Raw genomic sequence first — 27,056 nt, 5'->3', positions numbered from 1 at the left:
TTCTATCTCACCAGCAAGCAACATCGTCACCGTCTCGGTGTTGAGGTACCACACCAACAACCTTTTGCAATGTTCACGCGCACCATCGTCGCCGCAGCAGCTTCTGCCTGCCTTGCTGCTGCTCAGAGTTCGGACTCGGAACATACACACGCTGCTTTCGCTTTTGTTCGAACGGGAGAGAGAACACCTATTCTACGCAATGATACCCAGATCCTCACCACTGTCGGCGCAACCCAAATGCATGCGCTAGGGCAGAAGCTCAGATCAAAATATGTCACTGGTGCCGGATCCATCGCGGGTGTGTCAAAGGACGTTCTGGACAACGATCAGATTTGGGTTCAAACGTTGGATACGCCGTACCTCGTATCATCTGCCCAAGCGTTCATGCAGGGGCTCTACCCACCACAGGAAGCTAGCAATGCAACGGAAGTGCTCGCAGATGGCACTTCTGTCGACTACCCGCTCAACGGATATCAGTATGCTAGCATCCACGCTGCCAGCCCCAACGACCCGTACTCGAGACTCGTATCTGGAACATTATCTTGCCCTCAAGGACAGGCAGACGGACTGAAGTATTTCACTACTCCAGAATTCAAGGCGGCGAAGGGAGCCAACGAAGATCTATACAAGAAGCTGAAAGTGGATTGGTTTGAAGGCTTCGCCGAGCAAGATGACTTGTCTTACACCTTCGCACTTGAACTCGCAGATTACCTGTCATACCAATACGCGCACAACTCTAGCATCTACAAAGTCTTGGCAAACGACTCCGACTATGCAGGTGTATATGACAAACTGCGATACAATGCCGACGAAGTAGCCTGGTATCTCTACGGAAACACTTCCGCATCTACTGCAGACTCCGACGACCGAGCTATCGGTGGCAAAACACTCGCAGGCTCAATCCTTCACTCATTCAACCAACTCCTCCCAGAAAAGACAGGCAGCGAGAATTTGATTAACAACGCTGGGCAGACCAACAAGCCCAGCCCGCTTACCTTCTTCTTTGGCGAACAGGACGCCATGGTGAGCCTCATGTCACTCATGATGCTCGACTCCCAATCACCCGGCTTCAAATCCATTCCCCCTTACGGCTCAGCCATGATCTTTGAGCTTTTCAGTACAGGCGATAGCGCGGAGATGCCCAGTGATCCCAACGACCTCTGGGTACGCTTCTATTTCCACAATGGAACAGACTCTGACAACGAGCCACTCCGGTCATACTCCATGTTCAACAGCGGGAGGTCGATGACAGACATGCCGTATGGGGAATTCTACACTATACTGAGCACTATCGGCATGCAAGGATTGAGTGACTGGTGCAAAAGCTGCAGCAGTCCAAGTCTTTTCTGTATCGGCGCCGATGGAAGCGGTGTAACGCTTGTAGTTCCCACACCACAAGAACGACCGAAGAAGGATGCCATTTCCCCTGTCGTTGGAGGCATCATCGGCGCGGTTGTTTCTCTCGTCGTAGCCGGTCTACTCTTCGCATTCGCCATGTTACTCGCTGGCATCCGCTTCCATCGGGTTGAACAACGTCTTGGTCACAGTCCGAAATCAGAGTTCGGTGGCTTCAAAGGATCTGCAAAGTTGGCATCAGATCCTGATGTTAGTCTGTCGAGAAACGCGGTACCGCCAGCTACTGCTACAGCAGGTATCGTTAGCTTTGGTGGAGACCATAAGAGGGGACATGAAAGGGTTGGGAGTTGGGAACTCAGACAGAAGGAGTTTGGTAAGGATATTGGGGAGGCGAGTCCGAGAAGCAGTTTCGAGGCGATTGATGCTGTTGCCACGAGAGGGGTTGAGTCGCATGACCGTGTGTAAGTTGCGCACCTTCTTGAGCAGGAAAAATGGGCAGATTTGAGCGGTAAATTTTTGTTTTTTTCTGTTACGCTCTTTATGACACGACGATGGAATGTATATCCAAAGGAGAAGAGAGGAAGGGACCCGTCGGCCTTCACTTTGTACGATCTTGATACCCGGTTTTCCTCTATGGATGCCATTGAAAGTTATGCTTTACTATAACGACGACACTCGCTTTACGAATCAAGAAATTCAAGCATTTTTGAAGTTCTCATCTCTTTCTCTCATTCACTCACATATCGTGATATGTTGTCTCTTGTCTTGCCTATCATACCCAAGTCTCACTCCACATATGTCTACATAGTTCCTCCAACTATCCATATATCCATTGATCAAACCAAGCCAAAGCGAGAACGCATAGTCCAAGGGTTAAGACGCCCACTCCATGAACCCTCTACTAAGTAGTGCTTGCGCTGATTGGGCCGAAAGGACCACGGGCAGGACGCAGTTGGCGAGAAGCCGCAGCGTGGTTAATGTGGGAGATGCTAGTTCGAGTCTAGCTGCGTTCAAGACATCTTCTTTTTTGCTTGAGCTTGGGGTGTGTGTGTGTGTGTGTGTGTGTGTGTGTGTGAAGAAGATGGGTTGTAGGCGTTGCGAGAAGATATGAGCTGTTATACTTCCAATACACACATACTTGCTTTAGATGTATGTTGATGGCGAACTCCAAATTGTCAGTTCATCACTATTGTCATTCACGTTGAACCGAACCCCTATTCGTCTTCATCTTATCATCTGGTCAACTCAGGCTCCTTTTTATTCTCAACGTGTCCTCTTTACAAGTTCGCAGGCGAGAGTGTTGAGTTATGACGTGCCGATATCAGAGTAGAGACGATGCAAGACGTGGTCTGTAAGCTTGACCGGGACGTTGATCTAATACGGAAAAGGATCAGAGGCAGTGTAACAATTTAGAATCGGAAAAATTTATATAATCTCATTGAAGGCATATACAAATGCAAGCAGACATAAGTATCGGCCGCATGCCATGCCTTTTTAACTCCTTACGAACGCCATGTAAAGGCAAAAAGCCACAAAAGTAAGGCTGTGCCAAAGCACATATCGTATTTTCGTCTCATTAACGTAAACATCGACCATATTATCGACAAAGAAACGAAGCCCCGAATACATCTCTTGCTCATCTCAAAAGCTGTCCTGCAATGCCGACAGCAACACCTGCTGTCATGAGGTAATCGGCACAGCGGGCTCTCATGCCTGCGTTTCCTTGACCGTCAAAAGCCGCACAAGCCTCGACAGTAAGCTGCGAACATCCCAGACTGCTCAAGCTCGAGCAGATGCTCTGAGCAGACTGGAGGCCCACACTCGGAATTGCGGTAATGGTGGCACCGGCGCCGTTGGGTGCCGATATAGTGACGCCAGCCGCGCCGTTGGCTAGAGCAGTCGTACAGCTTGCAGCATCACTTTGGCAGCTTGTATAAGCGGACGAGCAGGCAGCTGCGTTGGAGTAAGTCGTCGGTATGTACGGGAAAGGGTAGAATTGGTTCTGTACCGTGCTTCCGTGGTTTGCGCCATTTGTTTCCTGCACGAAGGGGCTGTCGCCTGTTGTGGATGCGACTACGAAGGAGACTGTGGATGTGGCCGAGGGATTTGCGCCCGTGGCAATGGCGCCAATTGCTCCTGTGCATGCTGCGCCCTGGGGGCAGCATGCTACATGTCCGGCCTGGTCGGCTGAGCACACGGCTGTTCGTGGGCAGCAGAGTCCCGGGGCGCCGAGACCAGCACAGTTGAAGTATTGGGTTGCACATGCATTGTTGTTTTGTCGCTTGAGGACTTCGGCGCCGCTGCCTGCGGGAGATGTCTCCATGGCCTCGTATACGGGGTTCTCTAATGGCGCAACGGCTGGTTCGAAGTCGGCGAAGACATCTGGTGCGGCGAGCGCTGCAAGCGGCGCAAGCAGGAGCGGGGCGAGGAATGTGCGCATTTTCCGAATAGGGACGTCTTGGTCGGTCGTGAACGAAAGTACGCGGCTTGCGCCTGAGAGTTGTTCGGTTGTTCGGGGCCGGGTTGATTGTTGGGACGGCTATCGATATAGGGGACTTCGGGAGGCTGGTGGCTGTGGGTGTGTGAGTATGGGACCGATGTGCGCCAATTGCCAACTCACGCTTAATAGACACAAGACGCAATCGATGGTTCGGTGCTATGGGCTGTCAAGTGTCGAGGTGTCGTGGGCATGAAAGTCGGTGCGGCTGTGCTATGCTGCCAAGCCAGCTGCGTTGTAACGGCAACGCGGTCTAACCGTCCAATCGGACTGTAATACGTCATGCATGTTGCACGTTCTCACTGAGGCCCGCGATGCGGGTATGCGGGCCCTGATGATCTTCTGCCTTTTGACTTTGGCCCTGCTTTGGACCTCACACCGCTTACCCAAGTTTCGACGTGTGTTCAATAGCACGATCCCACCCATAACTCGGATGCTAAGCTGGCTAGATGCAATCACGTGAAACATTCACACACACACCTTCAGTCGCCTAAGCGCCATGGTGAAAGTACAAGAACGAAACATCACAACGACTGTTTGACAAGTTTAGCATCGCCTGAGCTATCGCTTTTTTGTGGTGAGAGGTGTCGTGGCTATATTCTAGTAGTCCGAAATGAGTCGAAATGAGCAGCATCGCACTAGTGGAGGCATCTATGGATGGGCTGCACAAATAGAGAATTGTCACTTCTGCGTTGAGATCGTTTACTGTCATGTTTTCGCTGCATCAGCAATTAACTCTTAGTTCAAACCATTCTCACATCACCCCGTATCACCCCATCAGACGCCGAGGTCCAACCGCCATACAAACATGCCTGCTACGTGTGACCATTGCTCTGAACGCCAGGCAATCGCAAAGGGCATCAGTCATCATACCAGCTTCTGCATCGAATGATCTTGCAGCTGCTTCGTCTATTCGAGGACTTGTCTCCAAGTATGCACAATCGCAACTACGCCTGAAGAAGCCTACTACTGTCTTTGTCGGGGGTACTGGACAAGAAATATTGACAGAGGCAGACTGGAAGACCAATGTCAAGAGCGATGTCATATTGCTAATCTTAGCGGGAGAAGAACATGTTGGTGCTAACAAAGAACCAAACGGGCATGGTAAGTAACATAAAGTTTGAGCAAGTTTGCGCTTAATACTCGCACTTCCCACCTCGGTGTAACCATCGGTCACCGACCCCCTACCTAGATATAACAGCAGACGTAACCCCGGCATGTCCAGTTGAAGCTCTAGCCTCCAAATCACCCGCCGATTCGCTTTCTGTGTCTCGGCTTACTACTACTGTCCATACACTTCCAAGTATCGTCCACGCTGTCGGCCAACCTGATCTCCGCCTGGCACCGAGTTTCCCATTAGCACCGTCTTTACTTCGAAGAGATGGATCCGTCATCCTCTGATCGGTAGCAACATTGGGTGCAGTATGGCTTGGTACAAGACTACGTTGTCTCTACGTAAGGTTGATGGAGACAAGGGCAAGAAAGTCGCCGAGAAGCTTCGAGGGCTAGAGGGAGTATGGCGGATCCAAGCGTACCGAGAAGCATGGCTACTGGACGAGTGAGAACACAGCCACTCTGCTGGTGAGCAATGGGGTGCTGCACTGGGTACCACAGGAGCCGGAAACCACTTTGCCGAAGTCCAGGCTGTTGAAGCTTCATCACTTGCCAACATAGACAATAGTCTACAACAAGACGACGCCGTTCTCCTAGTACACTCGGGCTCTCAGGGACTGGGAGGCAACATCCTTGAGAAGTATACGACAGAGACGCACACTAGCTTCGAAGAGGGTAGTGCAGATGCAATCGGATACATGGAAGAGCATAACCAGGTCTGTGAGTGTGCAAAAGCAAATAGAGATCTAATCGCCTTGCGTTTTCGTGTATGCCTTGAACCTGGCAATGAAGATTGGACTTTGGGCAGCTCGGATGCTAGCAAATTGGACGAGAAGGCATCGAGATGATCGCAGTTGCCAAAACTGCACTGAGGAAATGCAGGATGATCGACATCTGGCACAACAACGTTGAGCGTGTCGCATGGCCTCCATCAGAACTTTGGTCAGCTGGAAAACACGCCTCCAGTATCTACAATATTGTTCCTTGTGATTGTGTGAACATCTACAGGAAAGGTGCAGCACCAACGTACGATCCGAAGATTCAGTTACCGCTCAGCCTTCTTCCACTGCCCGGATCCAGACGCACACCGACGCTCATCCTGCAGCCAACGCTCTCAACCTCCAACGCATGGGGCCTGAAGAACGGACGTTCGCTTGCCCACGGTGCAGGACGCGCCATGTCTCGGGCAAAGGCACTATCGGCATTGGCACAGAAGTACAAAGGCCAAAACATCCTGGAGCCATGGTTGACAGACTTGCAAGGCACGTGGGTCATCTGTGACGAAAAAGACCTTGTTTTTGAAGAAGCTCCAGACGCATACAAAGACGTTCAGGCTGTCAGTCAAGATCTAGTCGATGCCGATGCAGCGCAAGTTGTCGGCTGGTGTCGATCTAGGATCAGCTACAAGGTCAGAAATGAGACATGTTGAGGCAATGTTCTATCGGTAGAGGTGGATCTGCCGACACAGCAATAAACTGTGCAAACGTCTCACGGATCGACTTCCACAGGACAGATGCTGACCCGTAGGGAAGCGGCGCGGCAGAAGAGACGGCTCCTGAAAGTCTTGTGCAATGTGCGCGCGTGGTCAAGATGGAGCTGTAATCTCCATGCTTCCATATAACTCTGCCTCAGTTAGATGCGCAACCCTGTCTTTTCTCGATTCACCCGCTTCTGTCAATTTCCTCTGATTCCCGCTCCCCATCCGTCATTTCTTCTCACTCCCGTCTTTGCCGTGTCACACAGTCTTGTCAATCGGGGCTCGTGGAAACCGTGCCTCAGAATGCCTCAGTAAAACACAGAATAAATCTTCTGCTACACCCGCCTCAGGAACGCATGTTTGGTCTATTTGCGTCAAGTAAGCGCGACGGCGAGAGTTTTGTGTGGAATGTTTGTTTCCTTAGGGCGCGGCTACCGGAAAAGGTGCAACATGCAAGCGCCATGTCATTGTATGGGGTAAATTTGGATCTGTACCAAGGCTGTTAGACCCGACTAGCGCTGCAGTAGTCAAAGCTTGGTACGCTGGCGGCAAAAGCAACATCTGCAACATTCGAGACCCTTGCCTCAGAACATGTGCATCAACAAGCGACTATACGACAGAAACACTTGAACTGCCTGCAGCTTCGGTTGGCCTGGGAGTATGACTCTGAAAACCCGACCTCGCCGACGCACTGCACCTCGGCGTTGGCGCATACCGAAAACTGAGTTGGCTGGGGCCAAGTCTTACAAACTCCACACCAGGGCTCAGCCCTGGCCTCAGGAACAAGGCCCGCCCCCACAATGATTGGCCGGCAAAGCGCCCATGCGTCTTGGTGTTTCGAAACGGCGAAGCGGGCGTGCGTCCTCTAGTGCATTTACGGCAAACAACACATGGTTTCAAGCAATAACGCACACTGCCTCTGTTCCCAGCGGCCAATCAGCCGGGCATGAGTCGGCTGAAGAGGGTTTGTAGTGGGTTACAATGGAAGTGACGGCGCGCAGGGTGGATCTTCTTCTGGTAGTCGTCTTCGGGAAGGCGCGTTGATGAATTTGTGACGGCTTTCGATGTGTGACGCCCCAACCACCGGTGCCTGACTGCGCCTCTACCCAGCAGACAGGAAAATTATATAGTGTTTGCCAGCCGCCGCATGGCCTGAGGAATCATCCCTTTGCAAGCTATCCCTTCACTGGTTTTTCCTACCGTTCATCGTTTGCATACAACAGTTCTCTCTCCACTTTGCTTGTCAGCATTCGCTATAATATTCGGTATGTAGTCCCTCGACCCGTTTGCGCTTTCTTTCCCATCACTGCCCGTGCAACCGTGTTTGCATCTGGAAGTTTCCGTTCGTTTGCCTTTGTCACAAGGTTCACATCGCGCTTTCCCCTGTTCCACCTCAATTGCGCCCGCTCCTCATATAAACACATTTGGCACGCCCACTTCATCTCTGCAAAACACTCACTTCTCTACTTTACTTGTCCACCCCGCTCTCACACCGTCACTCGCTAAACAATCCTCACAGTCGAATCTCAACCCCATTCTTTACACAAGGACAACCGCCATAATCAAAATGCTTGTCTCAGTCATCTCCGTCTTGGCCGCGGCCTCCGCTGTCGCCGCTCAGTCCTCGACTGTCATTCCCGCTCCCGTAGTGACGGGTAACCCTATCGGCGCCAAGTACGTTGGTACTCTTCCTCCCAAGGAGGGCAGCACCCTCACTGGTTCTATCGAGGCCACTACTGGCGCCGATGGCAAGGGCGTCAAGTTCTCCGTTTCGTTCGCTGGCCTCCCCGAGACTGGCGGTCCCTTCATGTACCACCTTCACGCCAAGCCGGTTCCCGCTGATGGAAACTGCACTGGCACTGGCGCTCACTTGGACCCGTACATGCGCGGCGAGGTTCCCAGTTGCGATGCCAGCAAGCCCGAGACATGCCAAACTGGTGACTTGAGCGGAAAGTACGGAAATGCTACTGAGCAGACTTTCTCGGCCGAGTACACTGACTTGTACTCTGCTACTCTGCCTTCAGACCCTGCCTTCGTACGTCTTGATCATACAATGTAACGGAAGAGCAACATGCTAATATATCCCAGTTTGGCGCCTTGTCCTTCGTCGTTCATCTCAGCAACAAGACTCGTATCGGCTGTGCCAACTTCACCATGATCGACGCTGGTACTAATGGCTACGGCGCTCCCCCGGCGTCTTCCTATGCGCCCGAATCTTCCGGCTACGGCGCCGCTCCTTCATCCACAGGCTACGGCGCCGCTCCTTCATCCATAGGCTACGGCACCGCTCCTTCATCCGCAGGCTACGCCGCTTCTTCATCCACAGGCTACGCCGCTCCCCCACTGTCTACTGGCTACCCTATGATGCCTCCCACCAACACCTCTTCTGGCTTCGCTCAGTCCTCAGGCATGCCCCTCTACAACGCCACCACTATCGCTGCCTCACCAACTGCTGGTCTGCCCATCACTCCTAGCGCAGCATCCTCATCAGCCCCAGCTGAGTTCACCGCCGGCGCCGCTAAGATTGCCGGTGGCGCTGGTGCTCTGCTCGCCGCAGCTGCCGCCGCACTTGTCTTGTAGACGAGCAATGTTGATGCTTAGACGGGAAAGAAAGCTGGACAGCAGGTGCATTATGGCGTTTTCTTTTGTTTTTTTTTATGATTGTCATTTGATACCAGGTGGGTCGCAAGACCGACTCATCGCTTTCTTTGTCAGAGACACGGGAGGGTTAATATTTGGGAACCTTTCGCATGTGTATAGGGTCATATTCACGGGGTCGCTTCTTCGATAATGTAGTTTGATAATGGTATAGATGTGGAAATGTCACAGTTTTGCAAGATTCTTTCTGCTTGCCTTGTTACCTTTGACAAGTCTTCAGGTATAGTGCATCTAGGTACACACACTCCAGCTGTTTGACTTGCTACACAAAGCGACGAGCGGATACTGGCCCGTACAACATCACCTGTCATGATCAGAGTGATAGTTGATGAGGTTGGTGGACTTTTCAGTCGCAGCCGAATGCCATTATACTCATATTGATGAGGGTATCTTTTCCAGCTCAAGTGCCTTAGCTACCTATAGCTGTATACGTAATAAAATGAAGAAATGTATCGTTTTCTAAGCAACGATCCTTTGCTCCACATCCTACTCCTGCCCAAGGCGGTGGCGGAATGTATGCGCGACTGGAAGTAACAAATAATTAGGCTTTGGCTTTGGCCGCCGTCGCTGGAGCCTCATCGTCACTGTCTGGTGTATCGGAACGGCCAGACTTCTTGAACTTGGGCTTGTCTTCTGCGAGCGAAAGTTGGAGACCGCGGTGGTTATATCTCCTGCCCTGGAAGCCAGCAACGAAATTCTCAGCAGGCTCGAACTCGCGGAAGCGGACTGTGACGACGCCCTCGGGCTCCCTGTCGTATAGAGTGCAGTTGGTGACCTCACCGTACTGCTCCGCTGCCTCGCGCATGTCCTCCTTGATCTCCAGATATGCGCCCGCGTCCTCTTCGAGCTGTTCCAAATCAAAGATGTTCCTGATGATGACGACTTTAGCCCATTTGTTCTTTTTGGGCGCCAAGGTCTCGGCGACGTAATCTTCGTTGTCGGACCACTCGTTGAGCTTCCTGTGGATTTGTCAGTGACGATACAGAAGTCTGCAGACTTGCGAACTTACTGGTTTAGCTCAGCGCGATTGCGCTCAGACGCTTTCCTATCCTTGCGCGTAAGCTTGGATGCGATCTTCTCGCCGTCTCTCTCTTTCTTGTGCTCAATCTTAGCTGCCTCGACGTGGATGTTGCCGTTGGAGTTATCGCCTGGGCGGAGAGGGAAGTCGTCCATCAGCCTGATCGCATTGGCAATAGCCTCTTTCTTGAAGTATACAACCATGGCAGTACCATTGAAGACGCCGTCGGTTTCGTACATGTAGATGCGCGGCTCGCCGTTGGCGCCCTTGTCAATGATGCCGTACCTCGAGCATTCGTCCTCGAGCTCCTTCTTCGTGGTATCAAGAGGCAGGTTGGAGATCCAAATAGCCTTGTTCTCCATAACCTTGGGCTTCTTGTTGGTCTCGGGCTCCTTCACGTTCTTGCGCTTCTTGGTGTTTTCGGTCGCGGAGGGATCTGTAACAGATGGAGTGTCCGAAGCAGACGGACGGCCCCCTGCCTGGTCCATGAAGTCGTCGAGCTCGCCCATTGTATACTAGAGGATCGCTACCGGAAGCTTTGCAAGCACCAGGGTGGAGTTTTTCGGCCTTCTCAAGACGTACAGAGACGGGTGTAGACGTCGGCGTATCGTGTGATGTATGCTTGTTGACGTGAAGCTTGAGATGTCGGCGGCAGAAAAGTTGGGCGGTGAGGTGTGCTGCGGGACAAATGCAGAAGGCGCTACGGCGGCGATAATGTTCCGGTGCCGGTGCCAGCGACAACAAGGGCGGTTGCCTAGATAGCGTTCAGGGCTCTGCGAGTGATGACAGGCGCTGTTGCTGTTGAAGACGCCATGTTTCGTTAGTCTTTCTGAAGGGCAAGCCCTCTAATGCCGCCATGCTCTTTCGGAGGGCGCGGATGAACCTACACAGCGCTGGGCGAGATGTATAGGGCCTCTGTGTCGAGAGAAGTGTCGTTACAGCCGTTGTGGCAGATTGAGCGTCGTGATGGAGGAGACGGATGACGATGGTGGAGGATCGATAGAGGCGCGGAGTGGTGCATGCAGGACGCCGGTAAATTCCCGCCTAGCGCGTTCAGGGTAGCTGCTCAAGCTTCGATGTTCAGGTCCGTCAGCCCCGCATGTGACGACTCAGGGATCAGGCAAAACGCCCATCCGAAGCATGCAGTGTAGGATACACGAGACACTCCCTACACAAGAGGAAACTTTCTCGGTCAGATCACTGCGCCCCACAGATGAGTATATATAGGCGGAGAATGTAGCCCTGCGACTCCAGTAATCCTCTCCATCCTTACTCTTGCTACTGCGGCGCATAGCGAAACTGATACCATGTCTCTAGTCGACATCTTAACCAGACCCAATATGCGGGATCCTCTTCCTCCACCTTCACTGCTCGTGCAGGCTAGCAAGTCATTCGCCGACAAGCTGAGCCTGACAACACTTCCGTACCATGTCCATGAGATCCTCCTCGGCTTCTTGGGTTACCATTTCATCCTCCATGTCCTTTCCCCGACCATTTCGCAGCTTGTCTGTCCCAACGTGTACAATGGCTTCAACAAGCGCACGCGACTCAACTGGGACATTCACTGGGTCTCCATGATCCAGGCTGTCTTCATATGCGCCGCTGCGCTGTGGGTCATTTTCAAGGATGAACAGAGACACGAGATGGACTGGAGGGGTAGACTCTGGGGTTATACACCAGCTAGCGGCATGGTTCAGGGATTCGCTGCTGGATACTTCCTGTGGGACCTTCAGATCTCTGCCCAGTACATCCACATTGCTGGAGTAAGCTCGTTGATCCACGCCATCGGCGCTTTGGCAGTCACCTGTATTGGTTTCGTAAGTTGTGCGCTTACAAATGTGTCGCACATGCTGACTACCTTCCAGAAACCTTTCGGAAACTACTACGGTCTCTCCTTCGTCCTCTACGAACTCTCTACTCCTTTCCTCAACATCCACTGGTTTTGCGACAAGCTCAACATGACAGGCTCAAAGCTCCAGCTCTACAACGGCATCGCTCTGCTTGTCATGTTCTTCTGCTGTCGCATCGTGTGGGGATCGTATCAATCTATCATGATCTACTCGGACATCTACAAGGCGCTCACAATGCCTAAATCAGAGCTTATGAGCTCTCTGCTCGAGGCCCAGAAGAGCGACGGAGCCGCAAACAGCAGCATGGGTCTCGAGGGACCTGGAGGTCTGGCCGTAGGCGAGCTGCCCATGTGGCTGGTTTGCGTGTACTTGGTTGGTAACACAGCCTTGAGTATGCTCAACTTTTACTGGTTTTCGCAGATGATAAAGGCTGTTCAAAAGAGGTTCGTGCCTGCGGACGAAAAGAAGGCAAAGAAGAGCCAGTAAGCTCTTGTGTTGACAAGGAATGAGATACGAGTCCAGGATATGCGAATGTTTTTGGTGAGCACTACCTAATGTTGCTGATTGATGGAACGGACGGCTACAAAATGATGATACCCAGCGTCCTTGATGATTGTTGTGTTTATTAAAGTCGATAATACTGAATATGAACCATGTACTGTAACGTAGCGCCCAGTGACCTTTGTGACCTGAATGAATCGAATAGGGCCCAAATCCGCGGAAAACAACAGCTTGACCCGTCCCTCTCATAACTTCGCACTCGTACCACTCATCTTCTCTACCTCCTCTCTTAGTACCCTTCGCATTTCGCCTGCCATCTTGGCGCCCTCTTCGTCATCCAAATCATCTCTTTGACCCCGCCCAAACATTGTCCAGCTCTTGTTTTTGATCTCTGGCATTGTCTCTGGACGCGGAATGATGTGGAAATGCACATGTGGTACCACTTGTGCGGCACGCGCTCCTACGACCGTGTTAGACGATGAAGAGACGGCCAATGTGTAACGTAATCCCAGTACGTGTATCTCCGGAAGGAATGTAAAAGCGAGACAGAGGTGGAAAGCGACTTACCGTTATTCTGCACAATGTTGTAATCTGTTACACCTGTAACCTTGGCCACTGTCCTTGCTAACACTGGTAGCCAGAAGCCTAGTTGTTCAATGAGTATACTGATCTTGTCACATAGTAATGCCCATTAGGCAACTTACCAATCTCTCTACTCTCCACGGGTTCCATGTCTGCAACTTTGACTTTGTGCTGTCGAGTAGTGACTAGTAAATGTCCTGGTACATGTCAGCTATTGTCCGCCAACTCATAAAATCCTCAAATCTCCATGTTTCCATCACATATAGTTTCCATGCGAAGAGTATAATGACATGAACATGAAACTTACCGCCAGTCATGGGTAAGATGTCAAGAAAAGCAACAACATCCTTGCTCCTCAGGACAACAAAACTACTCGGATTGGTCTTCTCCGGGTCGCTTTCGTCGTCTTTAGGTACACAGTCTAGGTAGGACTCGTGGCTTTTACTTCTACTTGTCCATAGTGTAGGACTATTTGACGAAGAGGGAGCTGAAAATGGAAAAGCGGCTGCAATGTTGCAAAACGGACAAGTTTCGGGTGGATAGTGGAGGTCCGTTTCTTGCATGATTGGTTGTTGACGGCGGTGTTGCTGTTATTCGATGATGATTGCTGTGATGTATGGAAACACGCAGGTGTGACACAGATGCCCGGGTGCGTGTGCGTCCGATGAGTACTGAGTCGCGAACCACGATACTCCTGCTCAATCCAATTCGGCTTGGAGAATGAGATGAAAACTGCGATCAAGGTTTCCCCGTACTGATGATTGATCGACAGCCGGAGCTGTGGTCGCTGTGCATTCAGCACTTGATTTGAGCTCCGAATCCAAGTTAGCGTCGATACTGACGTGAAGAGCCGAGGTACGTTGATCGCAAGGAACGCGACATGCGGCTAAGCACGTCGCACATCGGCATCGCGATCTTGAAGCGGGAGCGTGGCGTGTTGGCGACAGGACGCGCACGCGAAAACCAGGAAAGGTGGCGTTTTTTGAAAGACACGGTGCTGACGTATCGTGTGGTTTTCGGGATCCAGACGCGCACGCGATGCGTCTCGTGTCTGGTGTGGGCCTGACGCGAGATGGCTGGGAGAATGGCTGGCTATGCCATCATCGTGTATAGTCACGTCAGGCCAAAGGGATTCGCTCATTGGTGTTTGGTTGAAGTTCTGGATGACATTTATGGAATTTCTGCTTCATTTGACGCGAAACAGTGCGCTTTCAGACTACTCATACACTGAGAGCTATCTCACATCTGCTACCCCAATGACCATATTCCCACGCGACACCACATACAGATCCACAAAGGAATAGCCTCTCCCATATCACACCATTCATGGTATATCGATCGCTAATGCTATGAGCGAGTATCCAGAGCCGCTACAAGGAGAAATGAAGTTAAGAGTGATGTGAAAAAGCAAGCACCCTTGATTTGCGCCTCCGTGCATGGGGGATGAACGCCTGCGACTCCATGTTCCAAAACAAGACAAGAAACCATAAAAGAAGTGTGCAACCAACTTGCATCCCATGTATTAACGCCGACCGGAAGATGGTATTAGCCAAGATGTAAACATGAAGGGTTGGCTTGGATGCAATCGTAAATTTTTGCTCCCGGTCGGAACCGAACTTCGTCAACCGCTGCTATTAAAGCATGGCGGTAGTGAACAGCTTTGCGACTCCTAAGCCAAAGACCGGGAGTGCCTAAAGAACACCAACGTCTTAGCGCTGGCTCTTGGTCTTGGAAGGAACAACGGCAGCCTCCTCCTCTTCTTCTTGAAGCGGGTTACCGTAAGCCGCAACGTAGTCCTTAGCCCACTTGCGAAGAACAATTGATGCTGGTGGGTGTTAGTTGGGTTCCCAGAGAACAGAGTGTGGTGCGACATACCCTTCAAGAACTTCTTGCTAGCATACTTCTTAAAGAAAGCCTCGTGCACGACGGGTCCAGAGAGGTAGTCGATCATGAGCTGCAGGACAGGCTGGATCTCCTCCTCAGAGTAGCCGGCGTAGTGTGTGAGGGTGTTATCCTGTGGATGTTAGTGGGGGATTGCAGTATAGAAGTTATGATCACTTACCCAAGGGCCACGCTCGAGGACGAGACGAGCAAGGTACATAGCAGCGGCAGCAACCTGGCTTGGGGGGTGGGCGAGGAAACGATGGTCCAGGCAGCCAATCTCGAGGAGGTACTTGCCCAGTGTGCGGGTCTGGATGTCGTAGTTGTCGGCCTTTGATATCCGGCGAAGGAAGTTCATGGGGTTCGGGTAGCTCAAGTCGTAGTTGAGAGCAGCAAGGACAAAGCGCTCGGCGCTGAGAATCTCCTCTTCGGTGAAGCCATCGTCGGCGACGTGGCGGAAGTTCTGGACGTGAGGCGAGAGGACCTCCTCGTACTTGGAGGCAATGAACATGGCGGTGACACCGACCAACTGGAGACGGTCCAGCTGGACGATCTTGGCGGAGAGGAAGCGGTCGATGATGTTGACAGCGAGGAAGAGGGTCTCGGGAAGAAGGCGGAAACGGGTGTGAACTTCGAGTAACCAATCGACGAGAATGCCTCGCATCTTCCATTCCAGCTCAGTCTGGCTTTCCATGTAGTCTGGGTTGGCCATGGTAGCAATCTCCAGCTCCTTCAAGTACTCGAAGATCTCAACAACATACTCGGAGACCATCAATGGGTCATCGACATCCTCCTTGTCTAGATCTGGGCCATCGTAGAAGACCTCTGTGATTGGTGCCTCGACCTCCTTCTTTGTGCCGTTGACTGGCTTGGTGTCCTCAGTGACATTATCCTCAGGCTTGACGTTCTCAGCCTCTTCCTCCTCTTCTTCATCGACCTCCTCAATGTCTTCCTCCTTCTCTTCCTTGACGGGCTTGGTGACTTGGACGCGCTTCTTGGCCGGCTGACCGGCGATACCGTTGCCGCTAGCTTGGCGCTTCTTCAGGTCGGATGAGTTGAGGTTCTTGTCCTTCTGTTCGAGGATAGAGCGCGTCGAGTTGGCTCGCGATGGCTTCTTGATGCCAGTGGGCTGTGCTGCTTTCGAGACTGCGCCCTTGGGGGCCAGTACCTTCTTTCCGTCCTTTGCGCCAGCACCGACGGCATCAGTCTTGGTCACATTGCTGACGTCACCAAGGGCAGCACGCTTCCTTGTGGCAGCGCCGTTGGCGCCTAGGGTAGCAGTGGATTTCTTGGTCTGGAGAGCCTTCTTGGGGACGTCGGCAGCAGACTCATTCGCGCCGAGGTTCGCGGCCTTTGCACGCGTCAAGCGTGTCGTGGCGGCGTTCTCATCGTTCTCGTTAGTGACGGCGCGCTGCCTGAGAGTTCGAGCCTATTACACGCGTTAGTTCGATGCATGGTGACAGACGTGTTGCTATGGTGGATCGAAAAGATGGGATGATAGCAGGTGAAAGGGCGAAAACGTACAGCGGGAGGCATTGCAAGCAATATTATATATGCTGATCAAGGCTAGAGAGGTATCCAGGTGCTCGAGTATATCTGAAGTGTAATGGCGTATGTAGGACTTGTTTTGATACACTGTTTTGAGGTGTCAGCAGAGCTCGATGAAGCTTGAAAAAGCGCGTGTGCAGGCTGACAACACGGGAGCATCAAGAGCCGCGGTGTGCATGTGCAGTCCGACAGGCAAAACCACGGTCGATGCTCGCGAATGCTGGCTGCTCTGCCACGCTCTCTGGGATGCGGCAGCGACGGTGACGTGACGGGCGAGATGGAGACAAACCCTTGGAGCGCGAGATGCGTGGTAATTGAGTGGACGGGGTAGAGGTCCAGCTACAATCGTACACAGGAAGTGGTGGATGGGGGGATGGGCGAAGGAAAGGTGGGCACCAAGGTGTGTTGTGGGAAGTAGGAAGGGTATGTTGTGTGTTTTGAGCGAGGGCAGGCTAGCTTGGCTTCCACGTCCCACGCGCCAAAATCGCATTCGAGGCTGGCAGAGCGTAACAGTGCACGCCCCACAGGCGCGTAGATGGACTTACCAGAGATGACGCCAGGTCCCAACGCGTAAATCTGTCCGTGCAGTAAGATGAGTCGAGTCGCTGGCAAAAAGCAGATGTTAAAGATGGGGTTTTGGAAGGTGCAGCGCAAGGCAGAGCGGTGGTCGAGATGCCGTGTTGTGATGGGCGAGGGAAGCAGACACACGTTGTTGCTGGGACATCGCGCCTTGCCTGAGAGACCCACCCCGGGCCGGCCTAGCCAATTGCGGCGGGTTTGAGAATTATTCGTGACATGTCCAGCAGCTGCACGCCATCCAGCAGGCGTCCATTGCAACAGCGTGAAGCATCTAGTGTCCCCAGCTGCATCAGACGAGAATGCTGCAGCCGCGGATATGTCATTTCCAGCCCTCGCGACTGGGCCGGGCGCTGCTGTCTGCCCGCACCTACGCACAAGTCCAGGCCATCGACGTTAAACCACCCCCATCGATACAGCCTACCGTGGCTGCCGACGCCGGTGAACTGAAACAGGAAGGAACACGAAAGGAGCGATTTATTCCTCTACGCACATACAAGCCCCGCACACCCGGTCTGCGACATCTCAAACGACCTGTCAACGACCATTTATGGAAGGGACGACCGCACCTCAAGCTCACCATCGCCCGCAAGGGACAGCATCTGGGAGGAAGGAACAACACAGGACGAGTCACAGTCAGGCATAGAGGTGGCGGCCACAAGAGAAGGATACGCATTGTCGACTACAAGCGCTATCTGCCCGGCAAGCATGTGGTGGAAAGAATAGAGTACGACCCCAACCGGAGCTCACACCTGGCCCTCATTACCCGCGTGGCAACCGGAGAGAAGTCGTACATCATCGCTGCAGATGGCATGCGGGCGGGAGATGAGGTCGAGAGCTACAGGAGCGGCATTCCTAAAGAGCTGATTGCCAGTATGGGTGGCGGCATCGATCCCGGTATGCTGGCCGCGAAGACGGCGGCGAGAGGAAACTGTCTTCCCATTCACATGGTGCCTCTTGGTTCTCAGGTCTACAATGTAGGCACCAAGACACAAGGTGGGGGTGTTTTCTGCCGCAGTGCAGGTACATACGCCATCATCGTGAACAAAGAGGAAGTCGAAAAGGGCAACAGCACAGAGATCAAGCATGTTATCATCCGATTGATGAGCGGCGAAATCCGCAAAGTCAGTGGGGATGCGTGCTGTACTATTGGCGTTGCTAGCAACCCTCAATCACATTTCACATCGCTTGGCAAAGCCGGTCGTTCACGGTGGTTAGGAAAGCGACCGGAGGTCCGCGGTCTTGCAATGAACGCAGGTCAGTCCTTGGATCAGTCTAGCTTTGACGTGAAGTCCACTAACACACCGCAGCTGATCATCCTCACGGTGGTGGTCGTGGTAAATCTAAGGGTAACGTGCATCCTGTCAGTCCATGGGGCACTCCAGCAAAGGGAGGTTACAAGACCAGACACAAGAGAAACAAGCACACCTTCCTTGTCCAAGATCGACCACGCAACCAAGGAAAGCGGAGGTCAAAGTAGGGTAGCAGCCGGTGTACTATACGCTCAGGTCCGAGTTGTACTATATCTTGTAGTGGCCCATCGCATGCCGACTACCAATACATCAGTACTCACCCAGCTGGGCCCTCGAAGCATTTGCGGTGAATGTCAACACAAGTCTGTTTAGTGACATGGGTTGTGTGCTGTGTGGCCTCCCCAGCGAGTCCAGCTTATCCACCGACCCCAGTCCTTTCACCGAATACCCCATCATGCGCATTACACCACCAAACACGTATCTCCTGCTTAGACAGTTTGACATGTTCTCGAACTTTGTGCTCTCATGCAAATCTAAGGTCATTGGCTTGGCAGCGTACATCGGTGGTTCTCTCGGTCGCATCTATCCCTGCTCTTGTACAGTCAGCATGTTTAGTCAGCGACCAAGCTCGGTGGTCGGGGCTTTCCATGTTGCTGCTCTATGCAATCTCGCGACCACCTCTTCCCAGCCCGCATAGATCACTGGGCCGGGGCGAACCAGATCTACTGGTACAGCTTCACTGAGATGGAAGTTGAGGAGAAGGCGCCATCACGTATTAAGTTTGGCTACTCGTATCTTGAAGTTACTGCTCGTCTACAACATTTTGTGATTACTACTAGTGCAACCGCTGATAGACCGACACCCTGTTTCAAGCCGTCGACCAAATGTTTGGGTTGATGACACAAGACGCTGCGCGAAGATCGGGCGCATTCTGACCCATCTTCGGTTGGACTCATGCCCCACATTGCCGCACTGGCGATGCTGCATGTTCAGGGCCCTGCAGACACACGGCACCCGCATTCGTCGGACGGCACGTAAGATTCGGGTTACTGAACAGCTGTCAGGATTCATAGGGCCAGCTGTCTATGAAAGTAGTCGTGTCTAGCTGCGAAACACGAGTAAGGGGACCTTGTGGACAATCCTAGCTGGAAAGCTCGGGAGATCCGCCATTATTAGTCCAGATGCTCGACGTCTTGCATCACGCTTAAGGCAGCACGCATTGCGCGGACGGCCTTGCAGATGAGACCACACAGATGAGAGCAGCTCAGCCATGGGTCATTTTATGCCCGCTAGTGAATACACTTCTGACATGCTACTTTCGCATCTACCTTAGAGCCATATCGCGTTCCTAGTGCTGGCGCCAACCGTCCCTGCCTACTCACGCGTGCTCGAAATCCCCTTCACCGACAACGATACCCCAACAGTAAGCGACCGTTGTACCGCCGACGTAGGTTTGACCCAATCTCGCAATAAAAACGAGAGTTGTGGCTAGCTAGAAGACCCCCAATCCGTCTGAACCGTGCTTACGCGGGGGCGGTGTCCTCTGGTTCAACGTGGATCTACGATCCCTCCTCGACCCCCAAAGATCACAGTAATCGCTACCATGGCTTCTAACGGGTCAGAGTCGCCGGATGAGACCTTCTTCAACGATCTTTCCCAACAAGCGCAAGAAACAAATTCTACCAACGGTCAGGACACACAGCAGGAGGGGCCGAACAAGGTCAAAAGGATCGCTTGTGTTTTGTGTAGGAAGAGGAAGCTGCGATGCGACGGCGCCCGGCCGACGTGTTCGACATGTAAGCGACTGTCCCACGATTGTGCCTACGATGAAGTCCGCAAGAAAAGTGGGCCCAAGCGTGGCTACGTGAAGCTGCTCGAACAACGACTGCGTAAGTGAGCGCGTAATTCTGCTACCTATCTCGTGCTGACTCGCTGGTTGTAGAGCAAGTCGAGACCCTCCTTAAGACCCAAGACACGGCCGACTCGAGCAAAGAAGCCCCGCGCCAGGATTCCGCTTCCGCATACGTCGCGAACACTATAAATCAAGCGCTGTCGAATTCTAGGGACGGCCTCAACGCGACAAACAATTTCCAAGCAGGAACCAATGCATCGAGGACTGCTGGCGCAAGCCCATTTCAAAATGCCGGTACAACAGGGAACGACGCCGAGACTGAGCCCTCATGGGAAATGATAGGACTTGGGCTAGAGGAGCCTCTGCCTCCCCAAGAAATCATGGACGATCTGTACGACGGCAATTCTGCTCGTGATTTGGTGGTTTTACTGACACTCAGCCAGATATCAAATATACTTCTCCAAGCTCCATCTCTCCATGCCCATCATACATAGACCAAGATTCATGGCCGCTTTAAACCTGGCTCCTCACATGCGACCCCCAGTTTGCCTGCGATACATCATTTGGACTCTAGCAGCTTCCATTACAGACAAATACGATGCGTTACACGAACATTTCTACCAACGTGCTAGGAAATACGCGCAAGCAGATGAAATGAAGGGCCATGGAGAGTCTACCATCACCCTTGCACATTGTCAGACATGGGTTCTGGTGGCTACGTATGAGTTCAGGCAAATGTACTTCCCGAGGGCCTGGTTGTCATCTGGGAGAGGCGCAAGACTAGCTCAGATGATGCAGCTACATCGCTTGGATGGAGCGGGACTTGATGTGAAGCAATGCCTGGCTCCACCAAAGGATTGGACCGAGCGTGAGGAACGTCGAAGAACCTTCTGGTTGACTTTTTGCATTGATCGATATGCAAGTATTGGAACCGGTTGGCCGATGACCTATGATGAGAAAGACGTAAGGATGGACAACTCGTTGTTCTGCCTCTGCAGGTGCTAACCGTGGACTAGATCATAACCAACCTACCTGCAAGTGATGAAGCGTTCGAGAAGAGTAGGCCAATGACAACTGGGCCATTGGAGGAAATCTTCAATCCTGGAGGCGTGGCAAACCTCCAAGCACTCGGCGGTATTGTTCTGACAGCTGCCATGTTCGGCCGCAACTTGCTTCACTTGCACCGACCCTCGCCAGACGATAACGACGACGATATCAACGGTGGCTTCTGGAACCGACATCGGCACATTGAGCGTATACTCCTTCAAACATCGCTGAGCCTACCAGACCCTCTCCGTCTACCATCTAGTCTAGCTGATCCTAACGTCGTGTTCACGAATATGTGCATCCATACCTCGGCAATATGTCTTCACCAAGCAGCAATCTTCAAGGCAGACAAGTACCGGTTGCCGGCAAGCGTCAGTAATGAGAGCAAGATCCGATGTGTAACAGCAGCGGCAGAGACTGCTTCTATTATGCGCATGGTCAGTCATATGGACCTTGGTGCAGTAAGTATAGTCTTGGTTGCGATGAGTAGTTGGCAATGACTGACTTGAGCAGATGAACCCGTTCATCTCTTTCTGCGTTTATGTGGCAGCAAGAGTATTCGTCCAGTACCTTAAGACCCGACCAAAAGATGAACAAATGAAGTCCTCGCTGCAATTTCTCTTGCAAGCCATGGAAGCCCTTCGTCGGAAGAACCCGCTCACGGAGTCGTTCTTAGTGCAATTAGATCTTGATTTGGAAGGCGCTGGTCTGCAAGGCATGCGTAATCAGCCATTAGCACAACCTACGGGCAAAGTAAGTCAACCCCCAGAGAGTCTCCAGGGATTGAGCGATTCTGTTGCGAATCGATACCAAATCCCAAGTCGAAGTTCTACCAAGTAAGTTGCTAATCCCCAACCCATAGTCTACCATCATCTCGATTCATTCTGATCCGCAAATTCGCTGTAGTCCTTTGATCAACATACAAGAATCACAGCATTCTACCGCAGCAGCCACCACGTTCAGAGATGGCGTTCCATTTACTCCAGCATCGATACCCAATACGCAATACTCGAACAACAATTCAGGTCCGCCGTTTCATATCCACAGCATCAACAGCATCAATATGCATGCGCAGAATGCGGCCTTCATGCCATCGCAATTTAACTCACACGGAAGCTTTGCTGCTAACCAAGAATTCACTCCCGCCGGCTTCGCATTCAATGAGGGGAATGAGATGGACCTCTCTGGAGGCGATAGAGGTGTTGACCAGCCCAGTCCCGCAACAATGAGCACCCAATCACGAAACGGTTCAACGTCACGATCTTCTTACTCTCCTGGTCAGCCAATCGAGCACAACATCCCATACCGGGCGTCCCCTAAGATGACAGGGCCGCCGCTGGGTTCTAACACTGGTTTCCAAGGATTTGTTGCTCCTAGCGAGAGCTTTCCTGCAAATAACTTTGGCGCATCTGGAAACATGGGCAACACAGGTTATGGTGATGGGTTCGTGATGGGCAACGAGTGGGAATATGCGGCTTTGAATGCCGGGACAGGTCTCACGCCGATGGCAGACGCATCGTGGGATTCGATGCTGGAAAATATCACGATGGGATGGGATTCTGTCGGTCCTGGACACGAACACGCCAACCGAGCAAATGCGGCTGGGACATGATGAGGCTTGGGGTTGAGAAGATGGTTGTGTTGGAATAGCAGGATACCCACTTTCGCTTTTGATTAGATTTGAATTGGGGTTCGGTGGCATAAATGGATTTGACTCCAGGCCTGCGCATTGTTTTGTTAGTACGTCAGCCCGACGATTGTAAATGTCATTTACGTCATAATAGAGGGCCACTAGAAAAGGAACCTGTACATTACTATTTACACCACTCGAACTGGCATACCCAGGTATCATCCTGGGCACTTTTGATCATCCCCCAGATCCGTGCGTGGGGCCAGACACGTATATCGACGGAGCAACTTCGGATCGCAGACGACGAACGCTTTGACGAGAGTGTTCATCGAGCACGAACTCATTGATTTTGCGCCTAGAATGCGAAGTCGATACTTGGCCATGTATCCGATCTTCAGGGTCTCCGGGGATAATGCGGTTGCAGGGATGGCCAGGTGGGAGCGGTCAACCAGCGTCACACGTCGCAGTTGCCGGGCAACGAGCGAATAGAGGAGCGACGTGCAGCGGCTCTACCACATCACCACCGCTTTTTCGCAGTGTAGTGTCGTACAATTAATCTTCTCTCGTTCACATATCGTTCTCTCCCCTTGTTTCCCCGAGTTAGCAATTTAGCTCTCCCAGCCAGCGCGCCACTACTTCCGGCAAGTACAAACAGAGCAGTAAACATCGAGGCCAGCGTGCATCCCCAATGTTCACGTCCAAGGAAAGGGAAGGCGCTTCATCGCCCGGGCCTGGTGCCTACTATTCTCCGTCCCAAATGAGTAAGAAGCATCGAAATGCATCTGCAACTGCGATACTGACCATTGGCATACAGAGAGCTATCTCCAAGATCTTCGCACAAACCGCCCCGCTCGTCCTACCGGAGCTCGTCCTGCTCCCGCACATTTCAACACATGGTCGAATAGATCCAGTAACCGAATGTCCGACTCGTCCGCTATCTCCTCGTTACAACGCACCTTCACGGATCCCGTTGTCGACGCCGATGCGCGACCCTCCTCCTCGTACGAATCCAAACCGCATAGCCGAACGACGTCGAAAGCGAGTATAGATGACGTCGTAGCCAATGTTGGAAGGCCGCTGGTGCAGCCACCGCGAGGACGGGAAACTACGAGGTCGTCGTCGCAAACACGAACACCAAGTGTGCAGTACCGCGAAAGGGAAGAGCGTCAGGCGGAGCAGGGCGAGGCACGTGCTATCCGCATTGCCATGGAGGATCTGGAACTCGCGCAGGAAGAGGGCAAGATATTCGAGGCGGCACGAGACGAAGCTGTCGAACTGGTCTGGAAGCATTGCAATCCCCATGCGGCTGGCGTGAGTCCGACCAAACCGTATGCTTATCCGGGCCTGGCCAGGAAGAACAGCGCGCAGAGGAGTCGGAGCGTCGAGCCGAAGGATCAGGATCTGCAACGGGCCAATTCTAAACTGCGGAAGCGACATTCGATGGGAAGTGCCGCGTCAGGGAGCAGGAGTAGCAGCTTGCAAAGCAACGGTGGTGGAAGCAATACCGATACATCAGTCGCTGGAAACGCAGGTTTCAGTACGTCGCCCACCAAGAGTAGCTTCGACACAAAGGGCAACAAGGACGAGTCAACAGCACTAAAGAAAGCCATTTCAGACCTCCCAGACTTCAGAGGACGAAGAAGGAGCAGTGGTCAGCGCCGGACTATCAGCGGGAGTCTCTTCTCGAATCCGAAGGACCAGATATACGAAGAGCCCGAAGAAGAAGCACCACCTGCGCCTGCACCTACGCCCGCCGCTTCCGAGCCACCGAAGCCCGAAAAGCTACCACTAGGCATTCGGCGCAATCCCTTTATGCGTTTCCAATCCATCAAGGGAAACCCGATGGTGAGGTCCAACACGGATCCCACCATGGCTGCTAAACGCCTCGATCGTTACGAGATACAAAAGAACCCTCCGACTCAGTCAAGAAACGCGGCGTATACACTGAACTCTGCAGCTCCAAAGCCGTCAGAGGATGTCAAGGCAGACGCAGAAAATGAACCAGAAGTGAAGATGAAGGACGGCAAGGAGATAAGAAGCGAAGAGCTCCGTGCTGCTACAGGGTTTCGTTTGAAGGACCGTAGTGCGAAGCTGCCCACTCCTACGGCAGTCTCAGACGCCCCAGGGCGACCGATCGTTTCCTTCAAGAAAGACTGGAACGTGATCGAGATGAAAGAGGAAATATCTACTGCTCCCGATCTGACACCACGACCTCTGAACCCAAATAAGTCTGGCAAGCCTCCACTCGAGCACGCTGCAACCGAGCCCATCGTACCTACCAAGAGCCTCGCACCAGATGTACCTAAGCGAAACACTACTCCAAGACCGCCTGTGGTTCCAGAGATCAACGTTCCTGCAGAGCCCAAAGTCAGTCTTGCACCAGACGTACCAGAGCGAAGCACCACTCCTAGGCCACCGGTGGCCCCAGAAGTTAACCATTCGTCAGCTTCCGTTTCTGCACCTGGGCGTTTCAATCTGAAGTCGAAACCTACCATCAACATCTACGAAGACCCTCCAGCCCCAACGAGACCCCTACCACTCACTAGTTCGCTAAGGAAGGCCAACATCCCAACTCGACCTTCTGTAACTCCTCTGCCTACTATTAACGTGTCTGAATCGGGCCCTGCGCGTTCGAGAACGACACCAGCACCGCCAGTTCCTTCTATCTCCGTGTCTGAGACCCCATCGATTTCAGCCAGGAAGAATCTGTTCAATCGTAGCTCCTATGTGCCGCCAACAAGTAGCACTCCGTCTATACCAAGCATATCGGTCAACGAGTCTCCAGTTCTAAGACGAGGTTCCACAACACCCTCAGTCTCCATGACACCAGAAATCCCATCAATCTCCGTGAGCGAATCACCTGCGCCGAGCCGTGGGTCAAGAACCAACGCTCCCCCAATTCCAAGCATCTCCGTGAGCGAAACACCTTCACTGAGGAGAGGGTCGACTACACCATCCATTAGTGTGACTCCTGACATTCCAACCATATCTGTCAACGAGGCCCCAGCCCCTATTCGAGGGCGCAACAACAACAACAACCACCCTGCGATATCGGTCAGCCCTTCAGTGCCTTCGATCAACGTAGACGGACCCAAAGGTTTTGGCCCGGCCGCGTCTACACGACCACTACCAGTGCCAAACGCTCATAACAAGTCCCACAGCTATAACGGCACTGCGACTCCCCGCTCAGGCCACTGGACACCAACCACAGTCCGTACAGGCGCTCTCTGCACTCAATGTGCCCTCCCTATCGCAGGCCGTATCGTTTCAGCATCAGGCTCCCGCTTCCATCCCGAATGCTTCGCCTGCTACCAATGTGGAGAGCACCTCGAATGCGTAGCCTTCTACCCGGAACCTTCGAACAAACACGCCGAACGCGTCCACCGCATCCGCGCCCGTCTTTCCGGCGCCGACATCCCTTATCTCCCCTCCCACCCCACCGCAGACGACATGGCGCGTCTCGAGTATGATGATGGCACTGATGAATCTCCACGCTTCTACTGCCACCTCGACTTCCATGAGCTCTTCTCACCGCGTTGCAAAAGTTGCAAAACGCCAATCGAAGGCGAGGTCATCGTCGCTTGCGGCGCGGAATGGCATGCTGGTCATTTCTTCTGCGCTCAGTGCGGTGATCCGTTTGATTCCACAACCCCTTTTGTGGAGAAAGATGGATACGCTTGGTGCGTGAATTGCCATACGCATCGCTACAGTACGAAGTGTAAGGGGTGTAGAAAACCTGTTACCGATACCGTTGTCAAGGCGCTTGGGGCGGAGTGGCATGTTGGATGCTTTGTCTGTGTGGTAAGTCTTCTTCCTTCTTCCAACTCAAGTATCGCGCTTACTGACTTTACCTGTGTAGTGCTGCTCTGGTCCTTTTGAAGACGGTAGATATTTCCTCAGGGGTGAGAGTCAGGATCCTGTTTGTGTGCGCTGTGAGGAGAGGAGACTAAAGGCCTGATTTGGGTGATTGTCCGCTTGCCGACCTCATTTTGCTGGGTGTTATTTGCATACCGTGTGAACATTTTGGCATTTGCGTCATTTGGGATGGGGAGAAAGGCGCTGTCTGGGCGTTTTCTGGTAGCATATTAGGTAGTTGTGGAGTTGGTAATACAAGAAGAAGAAGAACAACGTTAAACAACACAGTGTGCAGCTTATTGGTCTCGCAGCGGTAAAGTAAGGTGAGAAACAGAAGATTTGGAAGGCGTCTTGACTGGTGC

At 52.6% G+C, this 27,056-nt stretch overlaps 11 protein-coding genes across 11 annotated transcripts; 7 read left to right on the top strand and 4 right to left on the bottom strand.

Moving 5' to 3' along the window:
• Positions 1–69: 69 nt before the first annotated feature.
• Positions 70–1,821, top strand: AA0111_g6365 (hypothetical protein; the record flags this gene model as incomplete). The annotated part of the gene is made up of 1 exon (XM_028652579.1): positions 70–1,821. The coding sequence occupies one exon, from the start codon at positions 70–72 to the stop codon at positions 1,819–1,821; it is 1,752 nt and encodes a 583-aa protein (XP_028506108.1).
• Positions 1,822–2,992: 1,171 nt separating this feature from the next.
• Positions 2,993–3,796, bottom strand: AA0111_g6364 (hypothetical protein; the record flags this gene model as incomplete). The annotated part of the gene is made up of 1 exon (XM_028652578.1): positions 2,993–3,796. One exon carries the CDS (start codon positions 3,794–3,796, stop codon positions 2,993–2,995), a length of 804 nt encoding a protein of 267 aa, XP_028506109.1.
• A 2,014-nt stretch (positions 3,797–5,810) lies between these two features.
• AA0111_g6363 (hypothetical protein) lies at positions 5,811–6,395 on the top strand (the record flags this gene model as incomplete). Its single annotated transcript, XM_028652577.1, has 1 exon — positions 5,811–6,395. The coding sequence occupies one exon, from the start codon at positions 5,811–5,813 to the stop codon at positions 6,393–6,395; it is 585 nt and encodes a 194-aa protein (XP_028506114.1).
• Positions 6,396–8,010: 1,615 nt separating this feature from the next.
• Positions 8,011–9,023, top strand: AA0111_g6362 (hypothetical protein; the record flags this gene model as incomplete). Its single annotated transcript, XM_028652576.1, has 2 exons — positions 8,011–8,478; positions 8,532–9,023. The coding sequence occupies 2 exons, from the start codon at positions 8,011–8,013 to the stop codon at positions 9,021–9,023; spliced, it is 960 nt and encodes a 319-aa protein (XP_028506115.1).
• A 619-nt stretch (positions 9,024–9,642) lies between these two features.
• On the bottom strand, positions 9,643–10,628 carry AA0111_g6361 (hypothetical protein; the record flags this gene model as incomplete). The annotated part of the gene is made up of 2 exons (XM_028652575.1): positions 9,643–10,060; positions 10,111–10,628. The coding sequence occupies 2 exons, from the start codon at positions 10,626–10,628 to the stop codon at positions 9,643–9,645; spliced, it is 936 nt and encodes a 311-aa protein (XP_028506112.1).
• Positions 10,629–11,459: 831 nt separating this feature from the next.
• AA0111_g6360 (hypothetical protein) lies at positions 11,460–12,455 on the top strand (the record flags this gene model as incomplete). The annotated part of the gene is made up of 2 exons (XM_028652574.1): positions 11,460–11,936; positions 11,985–12,455. The coding sequence occupies 2 exons, from the start codon at positions 11,460–11,462 to the stop codon at positions 12,453–12,455; spliced, it is 948 nt and encodes a 315-aa protein (XP_028506113.1).
• Positions 12,456–12,715: 260 nt separating this feature from the next.
• AA0111_g6359 (hypothetical protein) lies at positions 12,716–13,615 on the bottom strand (the record flags this gene model as incomplete). Its single annotated transcript, XM_028652572.1, has 4 exons — positions 12,716–12,930; positions 13,038–13,115; positions 13,175–13,249; positions 13,360–13,615. 4 exons carry the CDS (start codon positions 13,613–13,615, stop codon positions 12,716–12,718), a joined length of 624 nt encoding a protein of 207 aa, XP_028505992.1.
• A 1,146-nt stretch (positions 13,616–14,761) lies between these two features.
• AA0111_g6358 (G2/mitotic-specific) lies at positions 14,762–16,469 on the bottom strand (the record flags this gene model as incomplete). The annotated part of the gene is made up of 4 exons (XM_028652571.1): positions 14,762–14,877; positions 14,928–15,066; positions 15,115–16,362; positions 16,458–16,469. The coding sequence occupies 4 exons, from the start codon at positions 16,467–16,469 to the stop codon at positions 14,762–14,764; spliced, it is 1,515 nt and encodes a 504-aa protein (XP_028505991.1).
• Positions 16,470–17,359: 890 nt separating this feature from the next.
• Positions 17,360–18,537, top strand: AA0111_g6357 (54S ribosomal protein; the record flags this gene model as incomplete). Its single annotated transcript, XM_028652570.1, has 2 exons — positions 17,360–18,314; positions 18,368–18,537. 2 exons carry the CDS (start codon positions 17,360–17,362, stop codon positions 18,535–18,537), a joined length of 1,125 nt encoding a protein of 374 aa, XP_028505970.1.
• Positions 18,538–19,913: 1,376 nt separating this feature from the next.
• AA0111_g6356 (hypothetical protein) lies at positions 19,914–22,821 on the top strand (the record flags this gene model as incomplete). The annotated part of the gene is made up of 6 exons (XM_028652569.1): positions 19,914–20,199; positions 20,253–20,553; positions 20,606–21,125; positions 21,179–21,670; positions 21,723–21,962; positions 22,072–22,821. 6 exons carry the CDS (start codon positions 19,914–19,916, stop codon positions 22,819–22,821), a joined length of 2,589 nt encoding a protein of 862 aa, XP_028505969.1.
• Positions 22,822–23,527: 706 nt separating this feature from the next.
• Positions 23,528–26,797, top strand: AA0111_g6355 (hypothetical protein; the record flags this gene model as incomplete). The annotated part of the gene is made up of 3 exons (XM_028652568.1): positions 23,528–23,600; positions 23,654–26,640; positions 26,699–26,797. 3 exons carry the CDS (start codon positions 23,528–23,530, stop codon positions 26,795–26,797), a joined length of 3,159 nt encoding a protein of 1,052 aa, XP_028505990.1.
• Between the last annotated feature and the right edge of the window lie 259 nt (positions 26,798–27,056).

This window comes from Alternaria arborescens (assembly GCF_004154835.1).
Source record: "Alternaria arborescens strain FERA 675 chromosome Unknown contig_13, whole genome shotgun sequence".
Lineage (NCBI taxonomy): Eukaryota > Fungi > Ascomycota > Dothideomycetes > Pleosporales > Pleosporaceae > Alternaria > Alternaria arborescens.
This window is presented reverse-complemented; position numbering and strand designations above follow the sequence as displayed.